Source organism: Lasioglossum baleicum, chromosome 11 (assembly GCF_051020765.1).
Source record: "Lasioglossum baleicum chromosome 11, iyLasBale1, whole genome shotgun sequence".
Lineage (NCBI taxonomy): Eukaryota > Metazoa > Arthropoda > Insecta > Hymenoptera > Halictidae > Lasioglossum > Lasioglossum baleicum.
Window position 1 is genome coordinate 6092234 of NC_134939.1, and position 27678 is coordinate 6119911.

At 38.6% G+C, this 27678-nt stretch overlaps 2 protein-coding genes across 5 annotated transcripts in view; both read right to left on the minus strand.

Annotated features, from left to right (window-relative positions):
* Positions 1-753: 753 nt before the first annotated feature.
* On the minus strand, positions 754-18475 carry LOC143213772 (aminopeptidase N). Of its 2 annotated transcripts, none has more exons than XM_076433969.1 (10): positions 13313-18475; positions 10422-10580; positions 8755-9398; positions 7546-7627; positions 6740-7409; positions 5811-5992; positions 4093-4260; positions 2939-3085; positions 2552-2627; positions 754-2430 (listed from the first exon to the last, which is right to left on the minus strand). In XM_076433969.1, exons 1-10 carry the CDS (start codon positions 13807-13809, stop codon positions 2284-2286), a joined length of 2772 nt encoding a protein of 923 aa, XP_076290084.1. In that variant the 5' UTR covers positions 13810-18475; the 3' UTR covers positions 754-2283. The 2 variants fall into 2 exon arrangements, with proteins under 2 accessions (XP_076290084.1, XP_076290083.1); XM_076433968.1 differs by having other exon boundaries at positions 755-2430; positions 8755-9404.
* Positions 18476-18879: 404 nt separating this feature from the next.
* Positions 18880-27678, minus strand: part of Gukh (NHS actin remodeling regulator GUK-holder) — a 114794-nt gene continuing 105995 nt past the window's right edge. For all 3 annotated transcript variants that reach the window (XM_076433966.1, XM_076433965.1, XM_076433967.1), the window contains 3 exons: positions 21743-22358; positions 20332-20788; positions 18880-19976 (listed from right to left, as the gene is read on the minus strand). In XM_076433966.1, the coding sequence (XP_076290081.1) occupies positions 19149-19976; positions 20332-20788; positions 21743-22358 (1901 nt within the window). In that variant the 3' untranslated portion in view covers positions 18880-19148. The remainder of the gene's footprint in view (positions 19977-20331; positions 20789-21742; positions 22359-27678) is intronic.

The window sequence follows — 27678 nt, forward strand, 5'->3', positions numbered from 1 at the left end:
CATTAAGACACCTGCTAGGGTTGCCATCAGGTTTATTAGCGACAGTATCCATAGCCCTCGCGAAGAGTCATAAAACCCCGAATTTCTAAAGGCCCAAGTCGATGGTACGGGACCCCGCTAAGGTAAAAAGGACCCGTTACCTGAAGATGCACAAGGCACGTTGAGGATGTGGGGGCCCGTGGAAATTCCGCTACAGGGTTAAACTCGCGACACGTCGCTCTCGTGACTTTCCCACTCCTTAGAGAAGTGTTCACGAGTTACTTTGCACCCCCACCTATCAGTGACAAAGATGTATTTTTCGCCTTGCGTTTTTTTGTAATGTTAGGAGACTTCAGTCTTGTCCTAACCAGCCAAGCGAACAGTTCACTAAAATAAAAGGAGAATTCGTCCTTATACAAGCTCTCTTTCACTGAACCTGCAACAAGGTCATGTTTATGAGGTAACAAGTGGAACTTGCCGGGGGGATGCAACCCAAGGTCACACTGCCCTAAAGAATAAGGACTTTGTTCGAGGAGGATCTGGTCACGGAGTGGGGAAGGCAGGGTGCCTTTTGGTGAGAGGACTGTGTCAGACCCCATGTCTCTCACCCTAGAACCGTCTCATTGTCAGAGTAAAGTCGCGATCACTAAAGTTCACAAGTAGAAACATTAAAAATTTTTCTCGTTTAGAAATCTACTATTTTGTTAAATCTTGAAGCTTCCCCTTTATAACGATTCTTTAAAACTAATATATTTAAGAACCAAAAACATCAATTTATAAATGTATAATTTATTCCATATATGTATTTGGATATACATTGAATTAAGCTTGCATACATAAACACACATCAGTTGATAAGATTACATATACAGTTATGCACACAAATGAACACTAGACTGCGGATCTTTATGCAAACTAAAAATTGTTTGCATCGGTGCAAAAAATATAAACCAATCTGCATGTTATTTTTTCCCTTAATGATTTTAATAGAGGTGAAATGATATCGTATATTGACATCTTCAATTTGAAAAATTTTCCAACAATTTTGAATTTCATCTACTGAATTTGGCTTTAAATGCATAAAGATCCGCAGTCTACTGATCACAAACAAGTAAGATCAACTGATCACACTGTGTAAGGTTAGAAGATGGTGAAAAACAATAGTAAAAATCGATTTCTACAACTGTTTTAGCTGTCTCAATAACGAAAATGTAAAAGATATGTTTTGTAAACTCGTATAAATTTATTCCTCGTAGAAATTGATTAATTGGTTAATTATTTATGTATTTTATAATTCTATTATACATATAATCATATAATCATGTATATATTCCATAATTATATAATCATATACTATAATTAATACAATTATATAGATATTAATAATTATATGTATAATATATATATACACATATATATTAATAATTATACATATGTATAATATATATGTATATATCTATACATATATAAAAGCGAAGTCCTGACTCACCTATCAACGCCCAGGCTAAACCCTTGGACTTAGAAAGCTGAAATTTTGCACAGAGGTTTCCCTTATGATCTATACAAGGGATAAGAAAGGATATTTCGAAATTCAATCCCCAAGGGGGTGAAAAGGGGTTGCAACGTTTGTATGAGGAATATTTTGTTCGTGGTCGGATTTACTTCGTACTTGGTCTTAATGCTCTTTGATATAATTAATCAAACATCTATTTCGGCATTTTAAAAAATTCAACCCCTAAGGGGGTGAAAAGGGGTTGCAACGTTTGTATGAGGAATATTTTGTTCGTGGTCGGATTTACTTCATACTTGGTCTTAATGCTCTTTGATATAATTAATCAAACACCTATTTCGGCATTTTAAAAAATTGATCCCCTAAGGGGGTGAAAAGGGGTTTTGAAATCTAAGATTGCGGCATGACATAAAATTAAAACTCTATAGGGGTGAATGGGGGGTTAAAAGGTTTTATATGGAGAAACAATATCAATTTCCGAGGGCATTAAACGGTTTTCTGTGCGAGCGAGGCCGCGGGCAAAAGCTAGTAATTATATATAAATCCTTTTTTGACAAAAGTTGATCAATTGCTGCAAGAAACTTGTGTCTTCGAAAAATTATAAAAATAAATCTATGCAAATTCAAACACAGCAATTTTGAATAATTACTATTGCATTAAATAATAATCGAGTATAATATTTGTTATTACGAATAAAATATTTGAAGTCGAATAAGATTCGTTACATGTTTCCTTCAGTTTCATTTACCGAAACCATGTACAAAGAGAATGTGTTATGACAACAATTTTTTCAGTTAGACCAGCCGCTTAAGAGCGTCGGCGATTATTGGTGAATATTTCTCTGTCCAATCGACATTTTCCGAAGCGACAGCGATCGCTTGTTTCGCGGTCGTCAACACTTCGTCGAGTCCCTCGAGATTTTCCTCGACAAACGCTCGTAACTGGAAAATAGAGATGTGAATTGTAATTAAACTGTAGATTTTAATGCATTTACGTACCACGCACAATATTATTTTGATTGACTGTATGAGAAATTTCATTCAAAACATTAGTGACTAGTACCTGTTCCGTTTGCTTCTGCGACGTAATCGCGTTCCCGATCGCTGTGATCACTTTCCCCAGAAAAGCGTGATCTCTCCTAAAACGATCGAAAATTATTTTTATCGCGATGCAGCAACGAGTCGATGACAATGCAGATACATACACTACTTTGCAAAAGAAACAAGCACCCGGCAATATTTTATAGAAAAGCGTAAAAAATCAAATAAGAACACAGTAAGTTTTGAAAAAAGATTCCGCTATTTAATTGAATAGTTCTGAGAATATGTGTTATTGCGGATTATCTAATACTTTCTACATAAAGGTATTGCTCTTGTCATTATATCTTATAATTATACTGGGTGCTTCTTTCTTTTGCGCAGTAGTGTGTAGCAGGTAGCGTGTACGTACAAGCTGATTAGTTTTTGTAAATTATGTCTCAAGTACTGGAGTAAGCGGTCGACGTTTTCCGTTTCTCCGTCCAAAACAGCGTTGATTATAGTGACTCTGTATTGTTTGCGGACCTTCGATTTATCCGATATCGTCATCGCGAGATATCTACATAGGAATTTCCGATTGCAGTACAGACATGCATGCATGCATTTTACATTCATTTCATTCCATTCATTGTTGAAGATACAAAATAAGGATATTATTCCGAAAGGCACCGGTGGCCAATCGATATGAAATTTGGAGCATGTTATGAAGATTGTGGAAGGACCCCAAATATAAAATTTTAACTACGTTACGAAACGGCTAACGACTGTGGATAACCCGAAAAGTTTATTTCAAGAGCGTGCGGGAATGGTATTAGTCTGAGCTAGGTTTGGCTAGATAACTAAAGTTGTTAATCTGGGCTAAACTTTCGAAGACGTCCATGTTCAGAATTCAGAATAGGTTCCTTTTCGACTAAAATGTAGTTAGCCAATGTAATTAGCAATGTAGTAGCTGCAGTTTGTCGCAAATATCACAAAAACTAAAAAATTCACGAAGTTAAAATTTTATATCTGAGGTCCTTCCCTATCCCTCATAATACCCACCAAGTTTCATCTCGATCGGCCATCGGTGCCTTTCGGAAGTACAGCCCAAAATAATGTTACACTCCTGGACAAAATGACAGCACGTGGTTGCTATCTTGAATTTCTCGAAGACAACACAGATTTTCTGAATGAAATACACAGTGACTGCCCCAAAAATTGTCTGCCCCAGTTGCAATAAACTGGAGTGAAACAGAAATTAATCTTTTTTCTTAACAGGTCTAATGGATTGAAAATGCTATGGCGACATTTTTCATTGTTCTAATGAGTTTTGTCATAAATGCATAAAACTCTAATTATTAGATTTCAATGACCTTGCAACATGTTCTCTCTCAAGGTGTCGTTCTGAAGTTACAGTGAAGATGTTCACTGTAACTTTTTTGTTAACTTAAAATTACAATTGATATTTTGATAAAATTTATGATCGCTTTTGAAAAATACGGTAGATAATAGAAATTGATCATCCTGTTATCATTAAATGTGTGGGTTACCATAATTTCAACGATGGTATATGTATGAATAACCTACTGATCAATCAAATGCGAATTTCCGGTGCAGCCAAGAGCTTTCAATAGAAGCTCTTGCTCGGTGTGCAGATCGGTTACCAACCAAGTTGTCAACATCCGGTACCAGTCTTTATCGCTGCCACTGCGTATTCCTTCGCGGTAGACAAAGCTCCTGGTATCTTGCAATATCCTGCACAATGCACCACCAGGCGGTTATAATGTTGACTGTATTTATAATGATGATGAGCATAGCAAAAATTTCTTTTTGTTAGTAACTTTTTATCATTCGCGTACGAAATCGTATGAGGCGTTTTGAGAGGTTTTTCTATGGTGAATTCAGACGTGAAAGAAATAATAGTATATTCTTCTGAATTGTTTCAGAATCGATTAACCCTCGGAGTACCGAGGCACAGCGGTCCGTGCCAGGTAGGGATGGGATAAAGTTCAATATGTACTCACGAATCCGAGTCAATTTCAATAACCAAGTTTCATTTCATAGGTTTCGATCACTACTTACTTAAAAGCAATAATGTTTCAATGATTATATTTGAAAACTATTCATTGTATACAAACGCATATCGAACCTCGGAATGAGTACTTCCAAGTTTCGAAAAGATACTTATAAGTATGTACTTCGATGTTGAAAGGAATCGAATCTTTCACAAGTAGTACTCGAATCGTGGAAATCAGAACTGCATAGTAGGTTTTAACCACTTTCTTTATTAAATTCGTAACTATTTAAGAATAATATTTCCGATAGATTATGAAATTATAGTCATACATGTTGTATTGAATTATGCATTAGAGGACAACATAATTGATTTTAAAGGTAAAAAGAATAATGATTAGAAAAATCAGAGAATTTCCGGTACGATATTCATAAAAGTATCGAATCTGTTCGACCAAGATTCGAATATACTTGCAAGTATTATTTCCGTTTACCAAAGTACTTGTAAAAGGTTCGAAACTGTCTGGCATAGGTTCGAGTATACTTCGGAGTATTATTTCTGTTTTTCGAGGTACTTATAGAGAGTTCGAATTCAACCAATCAAAGTTCGAACCTGTTTGCGAGGTACTTGATCCCATCCCTAGTGCCAGGGCCAATTCTGACCCCACGCGTATATTCACAAATACATTTACTATCGCTCGAACTCTCCACTATAATTCACGCAAAGCACACAGCGAAAAGACTCCTCTTGCATCTGTGCCGTCTCGCATACCTACTAGGGCTGTTGCTTTCCTTCGAAAGTCGAAGAATTCGAAGCTTCGAAGCTTCGATTTCGGAAACTTCGGTACTTCGATATGTTCGATTCGTTCGATTCGTCTCGAAAAAAGTTGAATCGCGCGAATGAAGAGGCTTATTTTCTAAAATGCGTTACAATTTACAATGTAAGCGTCGACGATGCGAAAGTTTGGACGTAGCTGTTCGCAATTTCGCATCGCTAGGATCGCCGGAAGCGAAACGCGCGACTGGGCCGAGGCGGCGCGACGCGGCGTAGCCTTTGAAAACCGCTTCGAAGTTCCCTTCGTTCCTTCGAATCTTCGAAGAGTCGAAGCTTCGGAAAAGTAACAGCCCTAATACTTACCATCAGCGGCTACGTCACATTTCGTCAACGTGTGCGGCACCGCTCTCGAGGAGCGCGCTGCGATGGGTCAAAAATGACTCCGGCACGGTCTTCGGAAGGTTAGAAGAATGAATTATTAATCAAGAATTGAAGAAAAAATTAAAATGTTACATACTGTTCGTTGAGCTTCCATTTCTCAAACAGGGTTTGAGACATCCTCACGCAATGAGGGTTCCGCATCAAACAGGAAGTGGATAAAATTAGCTCGCGTTGTAATTTCGTCACCACGTTATCATTTGCGGATTCATTGAAACTTAATCGGTTGTAGATTGGATCCAATAAACGTTTCACGTGATTCTGTGGTAAAATAATATGAATTTATTAAAAAACACGTTCGAAGGATTGATAAATAAAGCTGCGAATGATCTCCAATAAATATTAACTTTATACTTCCTAAAAACGACCGCGGTATATGTCTCATTAAACATAAGGCCGTTATTAGACTAGGCCACTGGTGGCGCAACTCGGTTGCGCCACCAGTGGCTCAGCACGTCGTGGGGCATTGAAACAAATGTAACCTATTAGACTACGGTAACTGGTGGAGCCACCAAAAATAGTTGCCGATCTGGTGGACGGCATCGGCAACCGGCCGGGCAACATTTGGTGGCGCCGCCACCAGCCGGGGTATTGATTTGAATGTAGCCTATTAGGCCGTTATTAGACTAGGCCACTGGTGGGCAACTTGGTGGCGCAACTTGGTGGCGCCACCGAATTGAAGAGCTTTTATGAATCGGTAACTGGTGGTACCACCAAGCGTTCATTCCCGCTGTCGATAAAGCTCTTCAATTCGGTGGCGCCACCAAGTTGCGCCACCAAGTTGCCCACCAGTGGCCTAGTCTAATAACGGCCAAAAAGCTCTTCAATTCGGTGGCGCCACCAAGTTGCGCCACCAAGTTGCCCACCAGTGGCCTAGTCTAATAACGGCCTAAGAGCCTTATCATTGCGACGAAGAAAAAGTTGGACAGGCCTGAAGTATGTATGTACATATAAGTGACATTTCGGTCCCGTTTTCGCGCATTTCGAAACATCCAGTGTTCCACTTACCCGAAAGAGCTGGTGCACCTCCGGTACGCTTCTCAACATTTTCTCCAGAAATTTGAAGTTGTTAACAGCCGCGAGCCAAGGTTCGTAGTCAAGTTCCTGGATCAAGTAACTCGATAGATTAAACGGAATCGAGTAATCTAGATATCCTGCTTTGGCCAAGTTGAAAGCGTCATCAATCAGGGAAGCTCTATTCACTTGATGTATCTTCTTGAAGTCTTTCGATATTAAAGAATTGATAAGCAATCGCCAATTTTTCTCGTCATAGTTCACTCGGTAATAACCAATTTGTTGGACGTTGAAGATCACCCAATCGCCGGACGAAAACGGTCCGATAGTTAAACTTTCGTCTTTCGGTTTTAACCAATCTTTCGCGGCTGTATACGAAAAGTTAGCCGGTGATGACTCAGTCGCAAAATTCAGTGGTACCCACCACTTGTTCATTCCACCGGTCTTGTCACACCGATCGACGCTTTGGCAGAATCGTTCTTGTGATATTGAAACTGTGTTTTCATCATAATTTCGTGTCACCGTGACCAAAGGGAAAGATGGCTGATCCGTCCAAGAATCCATTACATGTTTAATCGAAATGTCAGCTCGTAGATAACCAGACTTGTTCGCAGCGAACTGCATGTGTTCGTATAGGTCGTTTGGTGTAGCTGGTCTGTACGATCTGAATCGCAAACGTTTTGTCAAATTAAACAATATTATTTGGCCCGAAAAGTCGGAATTACGCCATATTGAAAATTATGATATTTTGAAAGTCTTAGATAAGTAATTAAAAGTACGATAATTTTAAAAGTACTCACATATCTTTTAAGTAACTTCGTAAGCCATTTTGAAACGCTGAATCCCCAATCACGTGAGCAAGCATGCGTATCACTGACGCCCCTGGTATAAATATATATATACTATATACATATATATATCTTTTATAATACACAACGAAAGGAAAAAACGCAATAATTTTAGCCATATCACAAAATATGAAAAGTTAGATTTTTAATTAATGCTTAATTGTGATACTTCACAGTCACGGACACGTCTCGGATAAGTACATATTAATCAACTGAAGTAGTTATTCGTAATCAGAATATTAAAAATGAGTATTTCTTAATCATTTCAATTTTTGGAATATTTCTTTGAGATTTATTACTGGCATAAATACTCGTTATTTTGGACCTCTGTCTGAAAACATTGATTTTTGCACCAGTAGTTCCTTATGCTATGCTTTACATTTATCGATCATGTCATACGGTGGAACTGTGATTGTATGAACTTCATTTGTACGAACTAATTTTAGGAATGCCTGCTTCACTGAACTCTAGGCGAAATTATCTTATGTGAACGTGGACTCCTATTAAATGAAAGGAAAATCAGTAGCGGGAGACAGGTAAACTCCTATATTAAATGAACCAAAAATCATAACACTGTCCAGCACCAATTTGTTTCAAGATTACTGTTTCCTGAGATAAATTCAAAAATATCTTCAAAAATGGGTGCAAAAGTGGTGTCTCTGTATTCGGGAGATTCTACAGAATCTTTTGCTGCGAAGAATAATTCAATATCTTTGATAATAACATCACAATATTTGTTTAAAGTTGAAAAATATGTTTACTTTTTCAAAGTCATGTTTCTCAAAAACTGTGCGTCCAGGAGAAAAATTAAGGGCAGATACGGAATCAGCGAAAAAAACTCTATAAGAACACCGAACAGTCATTGTGAAACACAACAAAAATTGAAATTTGTTGGACAATAATCAGTAGCGGGAGACAGGTGAACTCCTATCATATGAATCACCCCATTATGTAAGCCAACTTGTCTGCCGACAGGTTCATAGAAATCGAGTTGTAATTACATGGTACATATGTAATTTGTGAACATCATGTGAACGTCATTTTGTAGCAAGTTCTAAACTAAAAGAGAGGAAACATGTTGGGCCCAAAAGCATTTCATAGCTCCTTCTTGCAGTGGACCCCTGAATTATTCGCATACTGTCCAAGTCTAGGCAAACGTACCTTTCTTATAAGAAACAAAATCCAACACAGCCATGATGCTGCTAGGACTGCCCACGTCCAGGCCGTTCATGACTCTGGTATGATTCGCGGAGTCCAAGAGCAGTGTCGGCTGCAGCATATCGACCACGAATTTGTCCATCATGTTCCAGCTCGGTTGCACGAAGGACAAAGCGTAGTATTGGAAGTAGGAGGCGAAGCCTTCTTTCAACCAGGCCACGTTCCAGAAGCTCGGCGTGACGAGGTTCCCGAACCAGGTGTGAGCATACTCGTGAGCCATAGTGGTGGATCCGTCGAACATGTACTTCGTCGGTGTGACGGCCTTCTCATGCAAGACCACCGACTCTCTGTACGTGATCATACCCCAGTTCTCCATCGCGTTGAAATTGAAATCGGGCACGGCGATCTGGTCCATCTTCGGGATCGGATTCTCGACGCGGAAGTAGCTCTTGAGGAAGGAGTAGATCAAGACACCTTGGTTCAACGCGTCAGATCCCCGCCGACGCATCGACGCTCGCGTCCAAATTTTGAAATTTTCAGAGCTTCCCGACGTCTCCGGGAGGAAATCGTGGACTGCCCAGCCGACAAGGTAAGTGGACATTCTCGGGGTTGGCTCGAACGTGGTTAAATAATAGTTCGTGTTGTTCCTGTAACTGGGTAGGATAGAGCAGATGATCGAGGCGGTGCAATTATCAGTAATTAGAATTGCCCGAGGGATGTGAAATTAGTATTGGACGTATTGATCGTCTATCAGGAGGCGGCTGTGAGAAACTTGTAGGGACTACGTGATATTGGGTTGGCAGGAAAGCAGTGCCGGATTAAGCCATCACGGGGCCCGTAGCAAATGTTATCACGGGGCCCTAGGCTTTGTATCAGAACCGCTTGTGTGCAAATGTAGCGCACCCTTTTTAAACAAACACAATGAATGATCTTTCTTTTTGTAGCAAAAATATCTGTGCCTCCTGGTATCGACAGGCGCCCTTGCCCGTTCATGTTTCGGCGCCTCTTCGATGAAGCGCCCGTGTGCGGGACACAACCTGCCCAACCGCACATGGCAGCCCTGTATGGCTGTATTTTGTATGGCGCGGTGCCCTCAGAACAGCGGGGCCCGTAGCATTTCTCTACTTCTGCTACGGGGCTTAATCCGGCACTGCAGGAAAGTAATTTCGGTATTTTAAGGTGAAGTAAAACCGAATTTTTGTTTATTCAAGCGATAAACTTTAATCAATAAAATATTTTCTTGTTTATCCTTTTTGGCAAATGATTATCGAACGAAAAGGCAAATATCTTATTCGTTAAAGTTCAAAAATTGGGCTCTATTTCACCTTGAAATACCGAAATTACTTTCTTGCCAACCCAATATATGTATAAAACAATGGAATTAAAATACATTCTGCTCTTTTGCATGGGAGACAACTGTTTAAACATTGTTAGCACACGCCTTTCTTCCAGAGACGTTCAATTTGCAGGTTGGAACCAATTTCTTTTGAAAGTTCTGATCGATCATGGATTGGAGCGATGCAAAGAGGATCCATGTTTGTTTTTCAAAAAATTTCCGGTCATCAGCGCTTGCAAAACAGAAGACATCAGTTTCTGTTTCCCGTCCACAATGCGTTAATTGTGAGAGTCACAAATGAATGTGCATATCTACTAATATCTAGTAAACTTACGCATATTTGACTGTAGTTGCAATGGGAGTGTTGCTTGTTGCCAGTTGGTTACCTACATGACCGATACGAAGGGTGAAGATGGCTTTCAAGTGGGGCTCGTCGAGACAGGGAAACGCTCGACGCGCGTACACAGGTGAGAATTGGGTGACCCCCATCCATCTAGAAAAATTATTTACTTTTGTCAAGTTCTGATCGTCCATCAGGAGATGGCATTGTGTGATACATAATACATACACTGGTAGACAAAATGATAAGGCACCTCAAGATTTTTAGCAATGAATATTCATTTGTACATATAGATATACATATACACGTAGAAAGTGAATATACAACAAAACAAGGTATTAACTTTTATACAGGGTGTTTCCTACTTTTCCGGAAAGATTGTAGGAGCATGATCTACAAGCGAAAATACGAAAAAAATGTTATATGAAGTTTGTTTATAAACGATATCAAGTTTGTATCAATGCAGAAGGTGGTCATTTTGAAATGATGATTTAAAAATTTTTAACAATCCTCGTACGTTAAGAAATATCTCGTAAGTACAGGCAAAGTTAACACAATCGACCTTCCGTATTATTCAGCTTTAAATCTGCTGTTCCGAACCTATTCAGGCTACATTCAATATTTGCTTACAATATTGTAATAAAGCGTTTATAAATAAAATTCATATAACATTTTTTTCGTATTTTCACTTGTAGATTATGCTCCTACAATCTTGCCGGAAAAGTAGGAAACAGCCTGTATAATATACTAAAAAATAAAGAACTCGTTGAAACCATTATTTTTACAAAAATTGACTTTAGCGTGGGCAAAATGACAAGACACTTTGAATATAAAGTAAGAAAAGTATTAGAATTCAACAAAATTACATAATTTTTGGCAGTTTTAGTAATGCGTCGACTGCTCTTTACGTTGTACCACTTCTATCATTCTTCTTGGTAAACTTCTATACATATAGATTTTTTTATATCATTTTGATGTATACTTTCCCAAGCTTCTAAAATTGCTGATTTCAATTCAGATACTGTACTGTACTGCTTTCCACCTTCGTGTAATATTCTTGACAGTCTTCCCCAAATGTTCTCGATAATGTTTAGGTCAGGAGACCTAGCAGGCCAATTCAAAACCTTTACATTTTTCGCTTCAAAATAATTTTTTACTATGCGAGCGGTATGCACAGCTGCATTATTTCGCTAAAATATATTTTTTCTGCTAGCAATTATGCGAGCATTGATTCCAATTTGCTCTTTCATTAAATTTAAGTAGCCAGCACTATTCATACGGCCTTGAAACAATTTTATTTCTATTTTTCCTCTATACCCTTTGTTCCTTTCTTAAATCATGGGAATAGTACTTGTATCTAGATAGATACAGTCCAAATTTACCATCCAAATTTAGTTTCTTTTCATCCGTGAATATAATTCGTTGCCACTCTGATTTCACGACATATATGAAATTTTGTGTGTGTACAACGGTGCCTTATCATTTTGTCGACCAGTGTATCAGTATGGCATGAATCGCCCGTACGTCATATGACTGATGTGATCATAAAATAATTAAGATGTAATATCAGTATCGTTGAACTATGATTTTGTTATTCAAAGTTTGTGTTTAAATCTTTATCACAGCTACGCGTGGAATTTCCTTGTAATAATAATTTCAGTTAATCTAACGAAAGTATAATGACAATATTCGCATATGTACAAACTGCAATATGCAAATGAAAAAATTTTGTTTAAAAGAAAAAAAAACAATATCGATTTGATTTGTTAAATATTAAATTGTAGTTTAGATTTGATAATGTCGTAGCTGATGTTAAGACGAATTCAACGATATAATATTATCTTGGCCAGTGGCGCACCCAGAATGTAATCTGGGGGGGGGGGGAATCAAGCCCTAGGTTTTGCGTGATGACCTTTTTTTTAGCCAAAATATCTGTCAACGGTACCCAAGGCTATTCCGTGATTTTAATTTTTGAAGCTAAACATTTTTTTCTTGCGGGAGACTTGGCCCCCTTGCTCCCCCCCTGGGTGCGCCACTCATCTTGGCACTATTAACACTAGGTTTACGGGACCCGTCAAAAAACAACGGATTCTAATATTCTTAATTTGCGATTATGTATTAAGATTGTAAAGATGCTTCCCTGAGGAATCATTTGCCGGTAATTATTGCGAAAAGGTTACTGTACTCCGATTTTGATGAAATTCATTTTTGATGAAATACATTCTGAACAACTTTTTCCTTTTCCAATATAGTGGGGGTCGCTTTTAGTTTTCGAGATATTCGCAAAAAAACTATTACGACCACGCATACGAAAATCCAGTAGTAGTCTTTCAAAATTGAAAGCTCACCCTATATACGTAGAGTGACATTCTGTTCTGTTTTCTCTGTCATCCCCCCAACGTGTTTACAAACAAAAACTAAACAAATGCCGCCCCGGAACAGGCTTACGTTGCCACGGAGCGTGCAAGAATACAGAAAATTCAATATAGTATTAGCAATAGTTTTTTGCGAATATCTCGAAAACTAAAAGCGACCCCCCTATATTGGAAAAGGAAAAAGTTGTTCAAAATGTCGAAATCTATAGCATATATAAATTTCATCAAAATCGGAGTACTGTAACCTTCTTGCAAAAATTACCCCAAAATTTCTTTGGGTATATATTACTGGAAAAATGGCCAAAAAATTAGATAGACACATTCTTGTTATGTTTATAAAATAATGGGAAATAGTTATTTCTAGAGCTCCGTAAACCTAGTGTTAATAACGTTGCAATATTAGTTTCGGCTTGCTAAAATGGCCAAATAGGACTGATTGATGGCGGGGACCGTGCGGTTCGCGACGAAGTTTTATATGTAGAGATTGTTTTATAGCACTAATTGATTTACTTTGTCTCTCCGTTCCTGACGTACGAGCTCCTGTAAAATCCAAACACGTCGTCGCGCGCTTCACCATCGAAGTCAAGCTCCAACACGTATATACCGGGTGTCAATTTTTCCGACAATTTCAAAATGTGAAATTGCCTCTTTTCCTCCTGCAAATGACCAGTAATTGGAATAGCAATTAAATTCGTTTCTCCGTCAGCTTGCCGGTAAAGCTTCGACTTCTCTTCCTGTATAGTCAAGCCATCATTATGAAATACAATGGTGCTGGTCGGCTTAATTATTTCGAACGTTATCTTCACGCGGCCTTGGTAATCGAAATCGTCTAATCCCAATCGAGTGAATAACCGAAGGTCGTAAGAAATCGGTACGGCCTCCTCGGGTAGTCTGTATGAATTATGATCGTCGACATTATGGAGTTCGCCATAGATCGTTGAACCTTCGAGACGTTTACTGTTCACAACGATCAATAATAACGCGAGAAAGCACTGTATAGCTGCCATAGCGTCACAATTCAAATAGACATCACAATCACAATACCAGAAAAATCTCTGTCAGTCGTTAGCGTCTTATAGCCCTTGGCATAAATCACAAAGGTGACAGCGATACTAATTATTTTTATCGTCCCAGCTATTTTATCTTTATCAATGTTCAAGATAAGTGATCCCCCACTTCGATTATTTTCTCGCGGCGATGTGAACACAAAACTAGTCAACCATAATACCGTAGATCTTCGAACTGACCGTTATGGAGGCCCTTCTTCATGGAGATGAAGGGAGATCCTCTATTTTCTAACACTGTATGAACATCAACATTAAACAAAGATGAAGGTTCACCATTCTTGTTTCACGATCTTTTTTAGATGTCAACTGAGCGATTTTTGATAATGCTAACGTTATTATTTTGATGATGCTTTATCTCTTTCTACATATGTTCTTCTTAGGTGGATTCAAACTAAGATCCAGGTGGGTGCTGTTGCATCAGTTATAGTGATACCCCTACCTAGAGCTACTGAATTAATATGTAAAACCCGATTCATGGTCTGCACATGGAGTGGGTTCGCCAGCAATGACGAAAGTAAAAAATTTCATTATCTATTATATCTTAAATGAAAATGAAATGAGAAATGATTGTAATACTTTTATGTAATATTTCTGTAAAATACTCATTTCACAATATTTAGTGTTAATAAACACTACTTGATGTTTGCAATAAAATACCAATGAAATACTATTTCTTTATGTAATCATTTCAAAGAAGAATTTCTATTACCAAATTCAGTACCATTTGAAAAAATAAAACTATTTATTTGTATTAATCTATTTCAAAAATCTATTTGTTATCGGCCAACAGTATTTGGATTTTCTCCGTTTCCTTTCGTCGGAAACATTTATATTCAATACGTTCAACAACCGAGGAATTTATTTATCATGACTTGTGTTCTCGCAACTCAAGCGCGTTGATTAATTTTTCAAAATAAATTCTTCAATTTTTAATAATCAATTTAATAATGGAATTACAAGAAAAACGTTCTACAATCTTTCTGACCTAAAATCCAATCAAAGATTAGAATCGTCATCATAATTTATCTTCAATGTAGTTGTTAACTTCAGATACGGTTATCACGGTGGTTGTTAATGCCAACAACATTCTCGTTTTAATTTAGTGTCCACTTTATTACCGTTATTGTTGAGCTTCTTAGATTAAGACATATAGATTAATTAAGTATCCGTTTAATCGAGTTGGGGTTTGTGAGAATTAATAGGTATATATTAGATACAAACTCTACCGTGCTCGTTCAACAGAAAGCTGACATTATATGTACAAAATATACATATATATATAAGACATTTATTGGTTTCTGCGTTCATCGTGTTTGTCGGCCAAATTCTTCAAATAAATAAATACATTTAATAAAAATGATTCTTTTATCAAACGTTATATCGAAACTTAATTTCGTAGCATCTTGTATCCACTAAATTTATTCGACGTTTATTATTTATTAGTTGATTACAAAAAATACTATACTATAAAATTTGATAGAATTTAATAGTACTATTTTTATTTGTTCTGGATCTACAAAGGCTGTTCTTCATGTACAATAGGATTTTAGGCCAATCCACTATCTTGAAATTTGTCTATAAAAATTGGAAATTGCATAAACATCCACAGTCTATTAATTCCCAATAACCTCTATTTTGTCTTGTTACTACAAATGAACTTTTACCAACTATGATAAGGACAATATCAAAGTAAATGACACAATATATAAATATAAAAATGGATATTTTTATACTAAATGTGCAATCGTACTATTAATAATTGGATGTTCACACTGTCGTTCCTAGTAACGGATGATTGATTGGCGAAGACATTGGGCGAATCATAAAAACGATGCTATCGCGCTAAGCAGAGGATGATGCTGGCATAATGTTAAAATAAAAATGTCCATTGAATTATCGTACACGTAAAAATAAAATAACAAAAAACACACTTTAATTCATAGTATTTCGTTTATCTAAAATGACCGCGTGATATTGCCTTAGATCTGTTTAAACAAGTGCTGTTCAAGTGAATGTTGCGCTCTCGGAAACTAGTTCAGATAAAGGAGTATAGAAATTAGCACAAGTGACACTTGAAGCAACACATTTGTCAGTTTTCCGTATTATGTGATGGCTATATAGATTCAACAATAAAAGAACACTATGCGCTACTTGTAGATAAAATGTATAAAAGTGTAAATAATTTATTACGAAAGTTTGCATAAACTTGCACGAGCGAACACTTCTGTGAAATATGTTTCTTTTTATTCTGAATAAAATACAAAACATTCTTGGCTTAAAGACTAACCTTATCGTCCGTAAGTTTGTCGTGTTACATTTGCGCGTACGCCATCAGTATACGAAAATACGATCAGCCGGTCGTAGCATAACTTAAAATAATTTAATTAAGGCAACTCTGTTATTATTCTAGGCATTAGTCTTCGTCGAATATATTACTATTCACCACCCAAATAGAATCGTAAAGCTTATGTTTTATTATACGTCGACTCGCGACTACTACAATTACACGCTAACAGTACGCAATTTCGATTGATGGACTCTGTTCGAAGAAACTTGAGACTAATGGACATTAACACTACCCCGACTAGAGAAGCAAGCCATTAAATTTTAAGCAGAATGCAATTTGTAATTACATTTGTGTGCCACATACGCTATGCACCGGTGTATATGTGTCTCTTCAACATAATTCGTGTCTATGTTTATAACAACCGCGTACGTACAGAATTATTAGTGACTATCTTAGGAGGAAATTTCGTGGAGGAACCTGTAATTACGAACCATCATTATCATCTTTCTCGAAACATTCACAAGATCCATAGTGTACGTTTTTCATCTGAAAAATATCGTGACCGAAAAGTCTTCAACGTTGATGCATTCTTGTTCTTATCCTAGGTTTAATTCGGTACCTTAAATTACTTTTCAGATTTCCCGATGCTGCATAATATTTCGCAGGTATAGTCGTTTAAGTAAAACTATCCTCAGCTGGTTGAACTGTAAGACGTATAGACCTGTCTGAAATGCGAATTATTGCTTTCAGTTTCATAAGAGTTCAAGTTTTCGCTCGGTATAGTAGATGTTCAAGCACAAATAGGCATCCTCCTAGAGCAGGCACGGGCAAAGATTGCCCTTTGGGGCCACTGCTCTGGCTCCGCCGAGATCGAGAGCAACGAAACCACGCCCACCCAGTGCTTTACCACGCCCCCACGACCAGAACCAATCCAGTAAACAGGACTTATTGCCCGCGCTGAGTTTGGACTATGATATATCAAAAACAAAACGAAAACTGAGAACGAAAAAATTGTGGTTACTTTCGATTTATGTTACTAGTAATTATGATTTTTCTTATACTTCAGCAGACAACCGTTATTGGTGTATATAAATTATTGATTTAAGTATAAGTTCATTTTTAACAGAGACTGTCACTGACAGCTCCCCACTGTCGTAACTTATGTGCACCGCTGTTGGCGAGTTGCTATAGTTCAGGGGGAGGTTTAGTTATTAATAACATAAACATTTAGCCTCGACTGCAATTTTCTCATTCTGGAGTTTCATTCTATTCTGGCATGTAGAGGCTGATCCCTATAAAGGATACCCACCTGTGGGCGAACACGTTGTATGTTAATGGATTATTTATCAATAATTTCAGTCTGAGCTTCGTAATACGTTGCACGCTTAACTATTTTTCGGTAATTATACATTATATGTATATATAGACGGTATTGTTATTCTCCATTCCACGCAATTGCTTAGCACTATTCCCTATAAATTATTGCTTCCACGTAGAAAAAGTAATCTAATACTGCGTAATACTAATTACTGCCTCGCAAACACGCACAACGTGAGAAATTGTTCATGGATTCAATCGAAATCAATTTGACTGTAAAAATGAGAATTTACTAAAATATCCGCAATCTAATTGTAATCAATCAATATAATAATAGCTACTATAACATGCATAGGACATTTAATGATTATTCTCATTTTTCATGTTACTGATTGGCCAAGTATTTAAAAAAATAATTAATATCATTCCCCAGCAGTTAAAAAGAAAGTTGCAAGAATTGTCAAGTTGTTGTCACGACGACGTTCATCCTCTTCATTTATTGTCATTGTTTGTCTGTATATATGTATAAACTTTGAACAAAACTCAAAACAAAAATATGTTATCATTATAATGCATGTAAAATAACTTATGTAGCTCGGAATGTTTAAAAAATCTTCTACTTTGTATTAGTCAAATAAGTTACAAATTTCGAAATGTTAAATTGTTCTGAAATATTAGACTCGTTAGAAAAAAAGTCCGGCCACTATATTTCATTAATAAGTATAATCTTTTTTAAGAGCTTCTTCAAGTCTTCAAGTCATACTTGTTTCAATTATTGAAGCTAATATTAATAATAAATAATTATCAAAAAATAAATTCTGTTATTTAACTTATTTTTCCTTTTAAACACTGATGACAGAACTTTTCAATCAACCTACTCATCAATTTCGTATATAATATAGAATGTTCATTTGCATATACCAGGATAAGACAAGGAAAAACAATGTTTCCAGCAAAACGGAAGAACCACGAAAACCACGTTTCCGTTAACGATAATCTTAGATTTAACAAATACTTTATCGCAAAGTCACTTTCCTCGCTATAATTAGACTGCGGATAATTACGTAAAATTGCATTGTTCGGAGCAAATTCGAATGGACAGGACTCGAGCAGCAATATATTTTGTCCCTCCCAAAAACCTATGTATTCAGTGAAAGCTAACATGGAAATTTTATTTCATAAATTCATGTGTGACATATAAAGGCATAAAATCCGCAATCCAGGTATAATATTACTGACCACCACATATTATATATGGCATTGCTTATTCAAAGAAACAACGGATCACTGACAAAATCGACAATAAATAAACACACAAAGAATGCATGTACAAAAGTTGACACATACATGAGGACAATGGTAGAAACAATTTCCTTTCTACGGCCTTGAATTTTTACATTTTACTGTTCGTTGTGAAAAATAAATATATGTACGCGCTCATGAATGTTTGTTCTCAGAAGTGCTAACTACTCGTCTGTTCGAGTAAAAATGATTTTACGGAGAATGCAACTATGAGGACATCCCATGCGATTGAAACAAACTCTACAGTTCGTATCGTTGCCGCGTATGCACAAGAAAAAGCGCGCGACTTTGTTCACGAATGCGAGTGACGTAAAAGTTCATTCATTCTCTGCGTCAAGGTCTTTAGTTTCGTTACGAACAAGCCACACTGCGATCACAAAGCTGTTTCCAACGTAGGGGCGCTGGGACTGCGAGCGACATTCTGAGGCACGATATTCTGCGGTGACTCTGATCTTGCTCGAAATATTTGCCTGACGTAAGTATTGTGAGCATTGTTGCCGGTCGACGTTGTGCCAGCTAAGAACTGCGCCCTGGCTAGTTGGTTGCTGATCCTCCTCGACTCGAAAGCGTTTATTGCTTTCTGACACGAAGGCGTCAACTGTGTACTGTTGTACGAATACTGAATTTTCGGATTCATAGCGTTGTGTTCGGAGTCCGGGACACATTGGATAGGCGATATACTTTGAGTAGTGCTAATTTGCAGATTTATAGTCGGGTAATTGTTACTGGCAGGTGGCCCTACGTTGTCACAGTCACCTACGTTGTCCAATGGCAGCACGTCGTCGTTAGATATGTCAGCGACGTTGCTTCTTGGAGTAGAGCTAGTCAAATGGTTGAGGAGGTCATCGCAGAGGTCGATCTGCCTCCTCGCGTTCAGTCTTGATATCGGAGAAGTGTTTTCTGGGGACGGTTTCATAGCTTTCTCCTCGGCTGCGGTGTCTTCGATTATCGTGGATGAGAGGACGTCTGTTCGCGGCGTCTGGAACCTCCACACTGATCGGGGACTCAGAACTTTCGCCAGGGGAGTTGTATGTGGAATGGTTGGCGATGACTGCTGTTGCTGAGACTGTTGTCGGGACAGTTTCAGCTGCTCCGCCGCTGAGAGTCTCGTGGGACCACTCTTCACACTCTGCTGGAGCAACAGACGTTTGAAGTCCAGTCTGGACGTCGCTGGTGACGACGACTGGGCGTTCTGGAGAATCTGGAATAGAAAGAAAAAATGTTAGTCGACTGAACAATGAAGTACAGATTTATCATTGTATTATCTTTTTTTTTTATCGATATAATCATAGTTCGAATATTGATAATTTCTTGAGAATGGGAAATTTTCTTTTGAGTCATTATTTGCAAGGATAAGACTGCAAGATGATAGATCAATCTCAATCTAACAAAGTCAAAGAAAGACTGTCTGACCAACCTGATGCATTCTTTCCTTATTTACGATTTAAAGTGGGCTTCGAAATTTGGCCCACATAATTTTCTCATCAAGTGTCGCAATTTGAGACCGGGAAAAATGGAAAGTGGAATAAATATGGGCGACCCTAACGTGTACATACCACTGGTGGTTTCTGCATGTCGGAGCTCCAACTGTGTCTGTTCCCTGACGACAGGTTCAGTAGCGACTTGGCTGAGCTGTAGGGGGTAGGGCTGTCACCGTCGTCTTTGATGTTCAACCTCTTCTTCGACTTGTGTATGGCAGCGAACAATTCTTCGTTCGACATTGTGCTCTTGGTCGGCGACAGTACGAGGTTTGTCGGTGTGCTTCTGCCAGAGTTCGGCGTCGGCGAGGAGCAATTCGGGCTACCGATTAGCGCCATGCGATCAGCGATAGTTGGCATAGTATGTCCGATCGGTGTCGACGTTGCGAAACTATTCTCGTGGCTCTGCCTGGCTGGGGAAATTGGATTGTGGTGCAAAGCATCAGCGCTGGAAGTTTTCGTAACGGGATCACGAACAGGCGAGGACCCGAAGAATCGATACCCGTGCGCGGTCAGTCCTAGTGGTGTGGCGAATCTAGAATAAAACGGAAACGAGTAAAACAATGTCTCCTCCTTGACCGGATTGCGGATCTTCGCGCGAAATGAAAAATGTTTTCAGTCCGCCTCGGTCGCAAAATTCATATATTCATTTGACCGTAAGCCTCTTACACTAAAAAACTTTAAATCTTAATTGTTAGTATTTGTGGATCAGGCGTAACTAGACCGCGAATTTTAATAACAAAAATTATACAATATAGAACAGTGAAAACTTTCAACTCGTTAGAAAAGTCTATGTAACTCCTGTATTCTGAAATGTACGAATTTTTATCTCAGGAACTGTTTGTCCGATTGAGCTACATTTTTTTTTGTTTTATACAGAAAAGACTGGGCTATAACGAAATCATTTTTTCAACCTCGATAATTAACTTTATAAAATCGAAAAATGTAAACAAATTCTTTTTTGCCCTCTTTTTTCGCGCCTACTTGAACGGGGTACACCGCGTCCTTTTCCAGCTCATTGTGACGTCAATTTTCAATTCTCCATCCTTCCGAGGGACTCATTTTCAAGGGGAAACTCCCAAGAACATGACTATAATTTTTCAAAATTTAAATCACTCTGTCCCACCATCGAAAAAAAGAAGAGATGTTCGCCAAAATCGGCAAAAAGTGCAAACTTCGAAGGCCTGTAATTTCACATTGACTACGCAATATTTAATGTAGAACAAACTCGACGAGATGGTGACGATTTGGCATGGAATGACCCTATATGAATTCGCAGTCGGTCATAACTAGACTGCGGATTTTATGCATTTATGGCAAAAATGATTGGGTGCCATTTAAAACAGCGAATAAGTTGGAATGATCTGATTCCAGTCTGTTGCAAATGATACAGACAATTTTCATTTTGCATAAAAATCCGCAGTCTAGTCATAACAAATGGTTCACAACCCCGTGACGTCCTCCGCCAGCGAGTGGCGATGTCGCCTACCTGTTTCTGACATCCACGATTGCCGGCTGTTGTCGATTAGGCATCGGCCTGCTCGCATCGAGGCTCTCGAAATGTTTCCCGTGCAGGTCCACCTGCGACTCGAATTGACCGTGCATCGCGTACATGTGCATAGCGCTCAAGGAGCCATGACCGAGGCCCCTGGTGATATCCGGCGTGATACTGCGCGGTGGTTCGACATCCCTTCGGGGTCTTCTCGACGGCAGCGTGTAAAACTGATGGCTGCCGACGTGTCTCCCCGACGCGCAGTATTGCTGATTCCTCGCGTTGTGCATGTTGACGATCTGACGTTGCTTGCATTGGCGCTGGTACTCAGTGCAGTTCGCAGCCCTGTTCTGCTCGAGGTACTTGTTGTTGTACGCATTCTGCCGTGGATCGTGCGGGTACATCTGCTGGTCCTGGTACATTGTACATGGTCCTTGCTGTCCATGATTCTGCTGCTTCTCGCACTGTATGCTCGGGGCGGTCTGAGCGTTCTTCAAGGCCTCCTGGATCTTATGCTCGTTTCTGCACTCCTTAGGCTTCGGGGGCGAGTTGTACGACTGCGGCTGAATGATCCCATGAGGGGGCGCCGAATCGATAGCCAACAACGTGTTATCTGAAACGAAAAGATCAATGACTGGCCATGCCTGCGCTCCACAACTCCATGGTCGACATCTCCTGCTCTCGTCATCCTCCTTACCATCGATCGCTCGACTATCGACCAAAGAGAATTTGCAGATTCTATGGAGGGTGCTGTTATGCTACTTTCGATAAGAGAGCTATCGGTTATCCTATTTGTTAGACGCTCACTGCGGCTCACGCTGCTAACCCTCGCAAGGCGGATGCTTTTGCCAATTTTATGGTATATTATTGGTATACATATAATCTGATGGTAGCCAGATTTATTTGAATCCTTAAGCTATGTCCACACTGAAGAACACAGAAGAAGCATATAAATAAGGAAATATGAAGTCGTCAATTTAGTTGAGTTTAACAGTACAAATTTTAATTTGAATCAAGCTTTTTCACAACAAAATTTTTATTCATTTTAATACACAGTTTCACGTGTGTATAAATTATTTCATGCAACAGAGAAGCGTGGATGAAAATATTATTAAATACATAGACGTATGACAGTAATGAATTCCATGGCATACAGCTTTGCCAAAGTTATTAATAACAAAGTGTTGCTCGATGTTGCTTCAGTGTGGACGTATTTTTACTCCTGTAAGATCAACATTTATTCCCTTATTGGGTAAAACGGAAACAGTTGACGATTTGAACTGGCTACAAGACAATTAGAATACAGATGGAACGTTTGTAACTCCTGGTCAAAATGGACCCCACTTTCGCCATCCGAGTGTTAGAGGCTCACCAAGTGAGTTTGAACATTACGCTAAGGAATCTTCCGCGGGAAGAATTAGGGAGAATTGGTGGCATAAGTCGATTAGGGCACTCTCGGGAGAAACCAATTAGCTTCGGTGCAATAATCTAGAAGTGGTGGGGGATAAGAAGCGTTTCCGATCGATTACATCGCGTCGATAATCATGCCAACTGTCGCTGCTAAATATGAATACTTTCGCAAACGGGTTTTTAACGAATGTATATCAAAGCTGTGAGTGATTGTTACTGAGAAAAGGCACAAATGGACTGAAATATTCAGAATTTTTAATCGGTTATGAACCATAATCTAATTAACCAATTTCTAGCAAAACAAATTTTTTAAATTTTCGTTACCGACCCAATTAAGCAACTTTTTCTATTTTTTCTTCGTAATTTCGACTGAACGTAATTTTTACAAAATTTTCAATAGTTATTCATAATGTTATTTTTATTTGTTTATGTGACTGACTGTATATTACAATAAAAATAGCTAGAAATCTGAATAAATGCATGCTTGCCATGTTTTTAAAATAAGGTACCTTTTCGTAAATAATTACCTAGTCCACTTTAATTAACTGGAAAGGGGAGTCTCGTTGCCTTTATAGCTCGCAAAATCGACCCACGTGCTCGTTAAACAGAAGTCATACTACACGCTATCGTATTATAATGTGACCACATTTGTGAGAATCCTTGCCATATTTATAAAGTGTAAACGCCCCATACTCTTACCGCGCGTGTGCTCTACTTTGCTCGATTCATTTCAGGGCTCTACGGATTCATTGTAATTTGTTAGTAGCATTGTTGTTAGCAGTTTACAAACGAAGCAGGCGACAAATACTTGGTAAACACAAGCATGCGGTAGAAGCGTGAAAAACCATCGATACATCTGTGAAATCCGATATGGAATGCACTTCTGTGCTGTAGCATAACTGTTTTAAGCTGTTATGCAGTTCACATGTTTTGTTGTTACATTTTATGCTGTTACACATGTTTTCGACTGAATGCGGGAACCAGATTTTCCTGGTTAGGATTCGATTCGACATGAGAGGAACCGAGTTGTTTTAATTAGCAAATAAACTGAAAAATGATTCCATATCCGACTCTCGATTTTCTCTGACGAAGTGAAAAATAAAATGTACTCACCGAATAGGATCTATGGTACTATGACATATATGTGTGCTACTAGCGGGGGTTGCCACACGTGTACGCAGTGCATTTTTCTCTAAAACTAGTATGTACGTAGGTACGTGTACGTGGATTGATATAAACAAAAATAAACGATGAATCGCAAAGTAAACAAATGAAGGAAAAAGAGGAAAGAATGTATTGTGACAGAGAGAGTATGTACAAAGCAGTGGTTCTTCATCAGTGAAAATTGGTTGTAATTGTCTAGCCAATTGTGAACAAGACACATTTCAACCCTTAAGTGGACCTTCAAAGTGTACTTTACAAATGCAACTGTTTTGTTCTTTTTGTATTGTATTACTTTTTGTCGGAAATTCATAAAATCCGCAGACTAATAATGAATATAAAATTTTTTGAGTTCGATGTTAATATCATGTACATGAAAGGGTAGACAACCACTGTGTTAGGGGATAATCAATGTACAATGGTGGCTAAAAACTTGACCACTTGCAATTAAAGACAACATGGACAAAACACATAATTTAATTTAATAATGAATTTTTTTGTAATGATTCGAATTCAAACGACCCTATTATCACGGATAAAATGTTTTTAGATGGTCAAAAATGAACAATCTGTTTACATACATGCATAGGTTAATCATAAAATCATTTTCAAAATCATCCTGAATAATTTTAGTTTTTTATAACAAAGATTCTGATTTCCTAAAATTAAGTAGCCAACATCAATACAATTATTGAATAATTTTCCTCTATAGTTTGACTCTTTCTTCCAATTTCAATCTTTTTCCAAAAAGTTACAATTTGTTAAAACATGATGAATTTCATAGTTTAATAAATCACGTTAGAATTGAAAAGATAGCTGTGAAAACGAAACTATTCAGTGCTCGTAGCATTGTTGTTTACTAACGCAGTGTTTAGAACAAACACTGGACTAATTTAATTTAAATTTGATTATTGCATTTCTTCGTACTTCGTCCATATATCAATTAGAAATGTCGAACAATGGGCGAACGGTTTGCATGATACGAAAAAATAGCAGATGTTCGTTCCTGTAAGAACAACAGTATGGTGAACGAGTTAACGTGAAAGAATAGATGTGGCGCGTGCGAGACAAGTGAAACGAGAAATAGAAAAAAACAAATAACAAAACACATCCGTGATTTCTATCAAAGACTGTCATCTATTCACATACATTCCTCCCAGATTTGAACGACACAGTTTGCCGGTATATACAATCGAGAAATAAAATACGCTGTTCGTTAGCCAATTACAACACGGAATATACATATTTATAAAACATACAGTGCACGCGAATGGGAAAGATGAATCTTATAAGTAACACGTGCGTATAATATGTACATATGCATACGGTACACTTGGCCCCATAGATTCACTTATAGATTACAAGAGGAAAAGCTGTTTCTATTGATTAACGATACAATCTACACGTTGACGATTCGGGTAAAAATCATTTACATACAATACCGCAAGAACCACATTTTTACAAAATTCACCAATTTCAAGAATTTTCAAGTGTGATGTTCGAAAGAGATATTAATTGTTGAAAAGGTTATAATGTCTGATAAAAAGTACTTACTGACATACTTTGATTCACAATCACCTAGTAGCAAATTATATTGCTCCTTGGTTTTGTATTCTTACATACTCGGAACGCGTAGTTATACATGGTGCCCCCAAAATGTACTTCCTTGAAAGAGGTGATTCCTGAGGTCATTTCAAGTAACTTTTCCCTCTGCGAAAATGTTCTCCGCGGCTTTGTTAAGGAGTTATTAACGAAAAATCAATCAGATCAGGGGAATTGACTCGAATTGAGGGGAAACCGTTACCCTCTCTCTCTCTCTCTAGTCCAGCGCTCGGATTTACTTACTCGCGACGCCCGAGTTTCGAAGGCTACGCCCCCTCGACTCGGTCGCGCGTCTCGCTCCCCGTAGAGGGGGTAGTTCGGAGCTCCTCAGGCGCGTTCCATACTCGCTATCCGTTGCGCCTAGGGGAACCAGGGCCGCCACGGGGAGCCAGCGTGCGGCCGGGTCAGGGGGCATAGCCTTCGAAACTCGGCCATCGCGAGTAAGTAAATCCGAGCGCTGCTCTAGTCGCGCGACATTGTAATACAGGCACGACAGATACGGAACTTTGCGGAAGCGTGGGGGAACATTGTCGTGGAAGAGGGAGAGGGGGAGACGAGTATTATAATCTAGCGACTGTGGCCGCTTTTTTCTTTTTTGGTCCGTGTTTTTCGTAATACAGTAAATCCTCTATAGCCGTAAAAAGGTCGTACACGATGAATGCAAAAAAATATCCCCTCCACTGCAGTAATCTGATCTCGGATAGGGTATATCGATGGGAATCACTACTAATGCGACGCGGAGGGACGTCTATACCAATATAAAAGTTTTTTTATTATAACTTACTTTTTTATGGGACTTTCATTAACTTATTTCTGGCATTTTTCTGATTAATATAAGACCAAACACGATATAATTTCAACTGTATTTAGTGGTTTAATTGACAATGAAAGTTTCGGGCGTAAGGAAGGACAGCATATGGGAAAGACAGAAACGCGGAGAGTCGCAGTCGCTTCGGCCGCGCGCGGTCTCTCTTTACACGCGCTGTCCTTCTCTGCGTTCGGCTCGGTCTTTGAAGCTCAAAAAAATAGTATCGTCTGCGAACTTTGCAAACGAACCTCCCCGAGGCTTTTGCGACTATAGAGGATTTACTGTAAAGCGAAACTGCAGTGACTGAATGATGCCAAATAGCTGTGCGGGATTATGGTATAAAACATTTGTTGTAAACGGAATATATTTTGCTACTTCTGACCTCACCCCTGCAAATAAAATACTTATTGTTGAAGAGAACAAGGAGAATACTATTCGTTGGCGCAGACTATAATTTTGTAATACGTTTTACATCGAACATGTGTATTGTTACACGAATCCATAGGGCCAAATGTACAAGGCACTGCATGCTCCTCTACCCAGGTTGTAAGTAGTCCTCCCGATATTAGTTGCAAGCTGATTAATTCTTGCTGCAGTCAGAGAGACACGAGGAGATGACGTTCAATGACATGTTACATACACATATACTCATTCATTGCACGGCTATGTTAACTCGTTACGTGAATTCGCAATCGGGACGGTCGTCTACACGTCCCGCGATCCGAAAGTTAATTAACAGGCGAGCTTCCAAGCGTCCGAGCGTGACCAGGTGGGTAACAAGTGGAATGGACTTTCGTATGTACATACAATGGTGCAGGCGTGATGCAACGGTGCACTGTGCAACTTGTGGCCCGGATCGAAGAACTTTGTGCCTCTTTTTTCTAAAAGCTCCATTTTCCCGCATCGACGACTAACGGGCTAGCATCGCTTCCTACATGGCCGTCGACCTCGA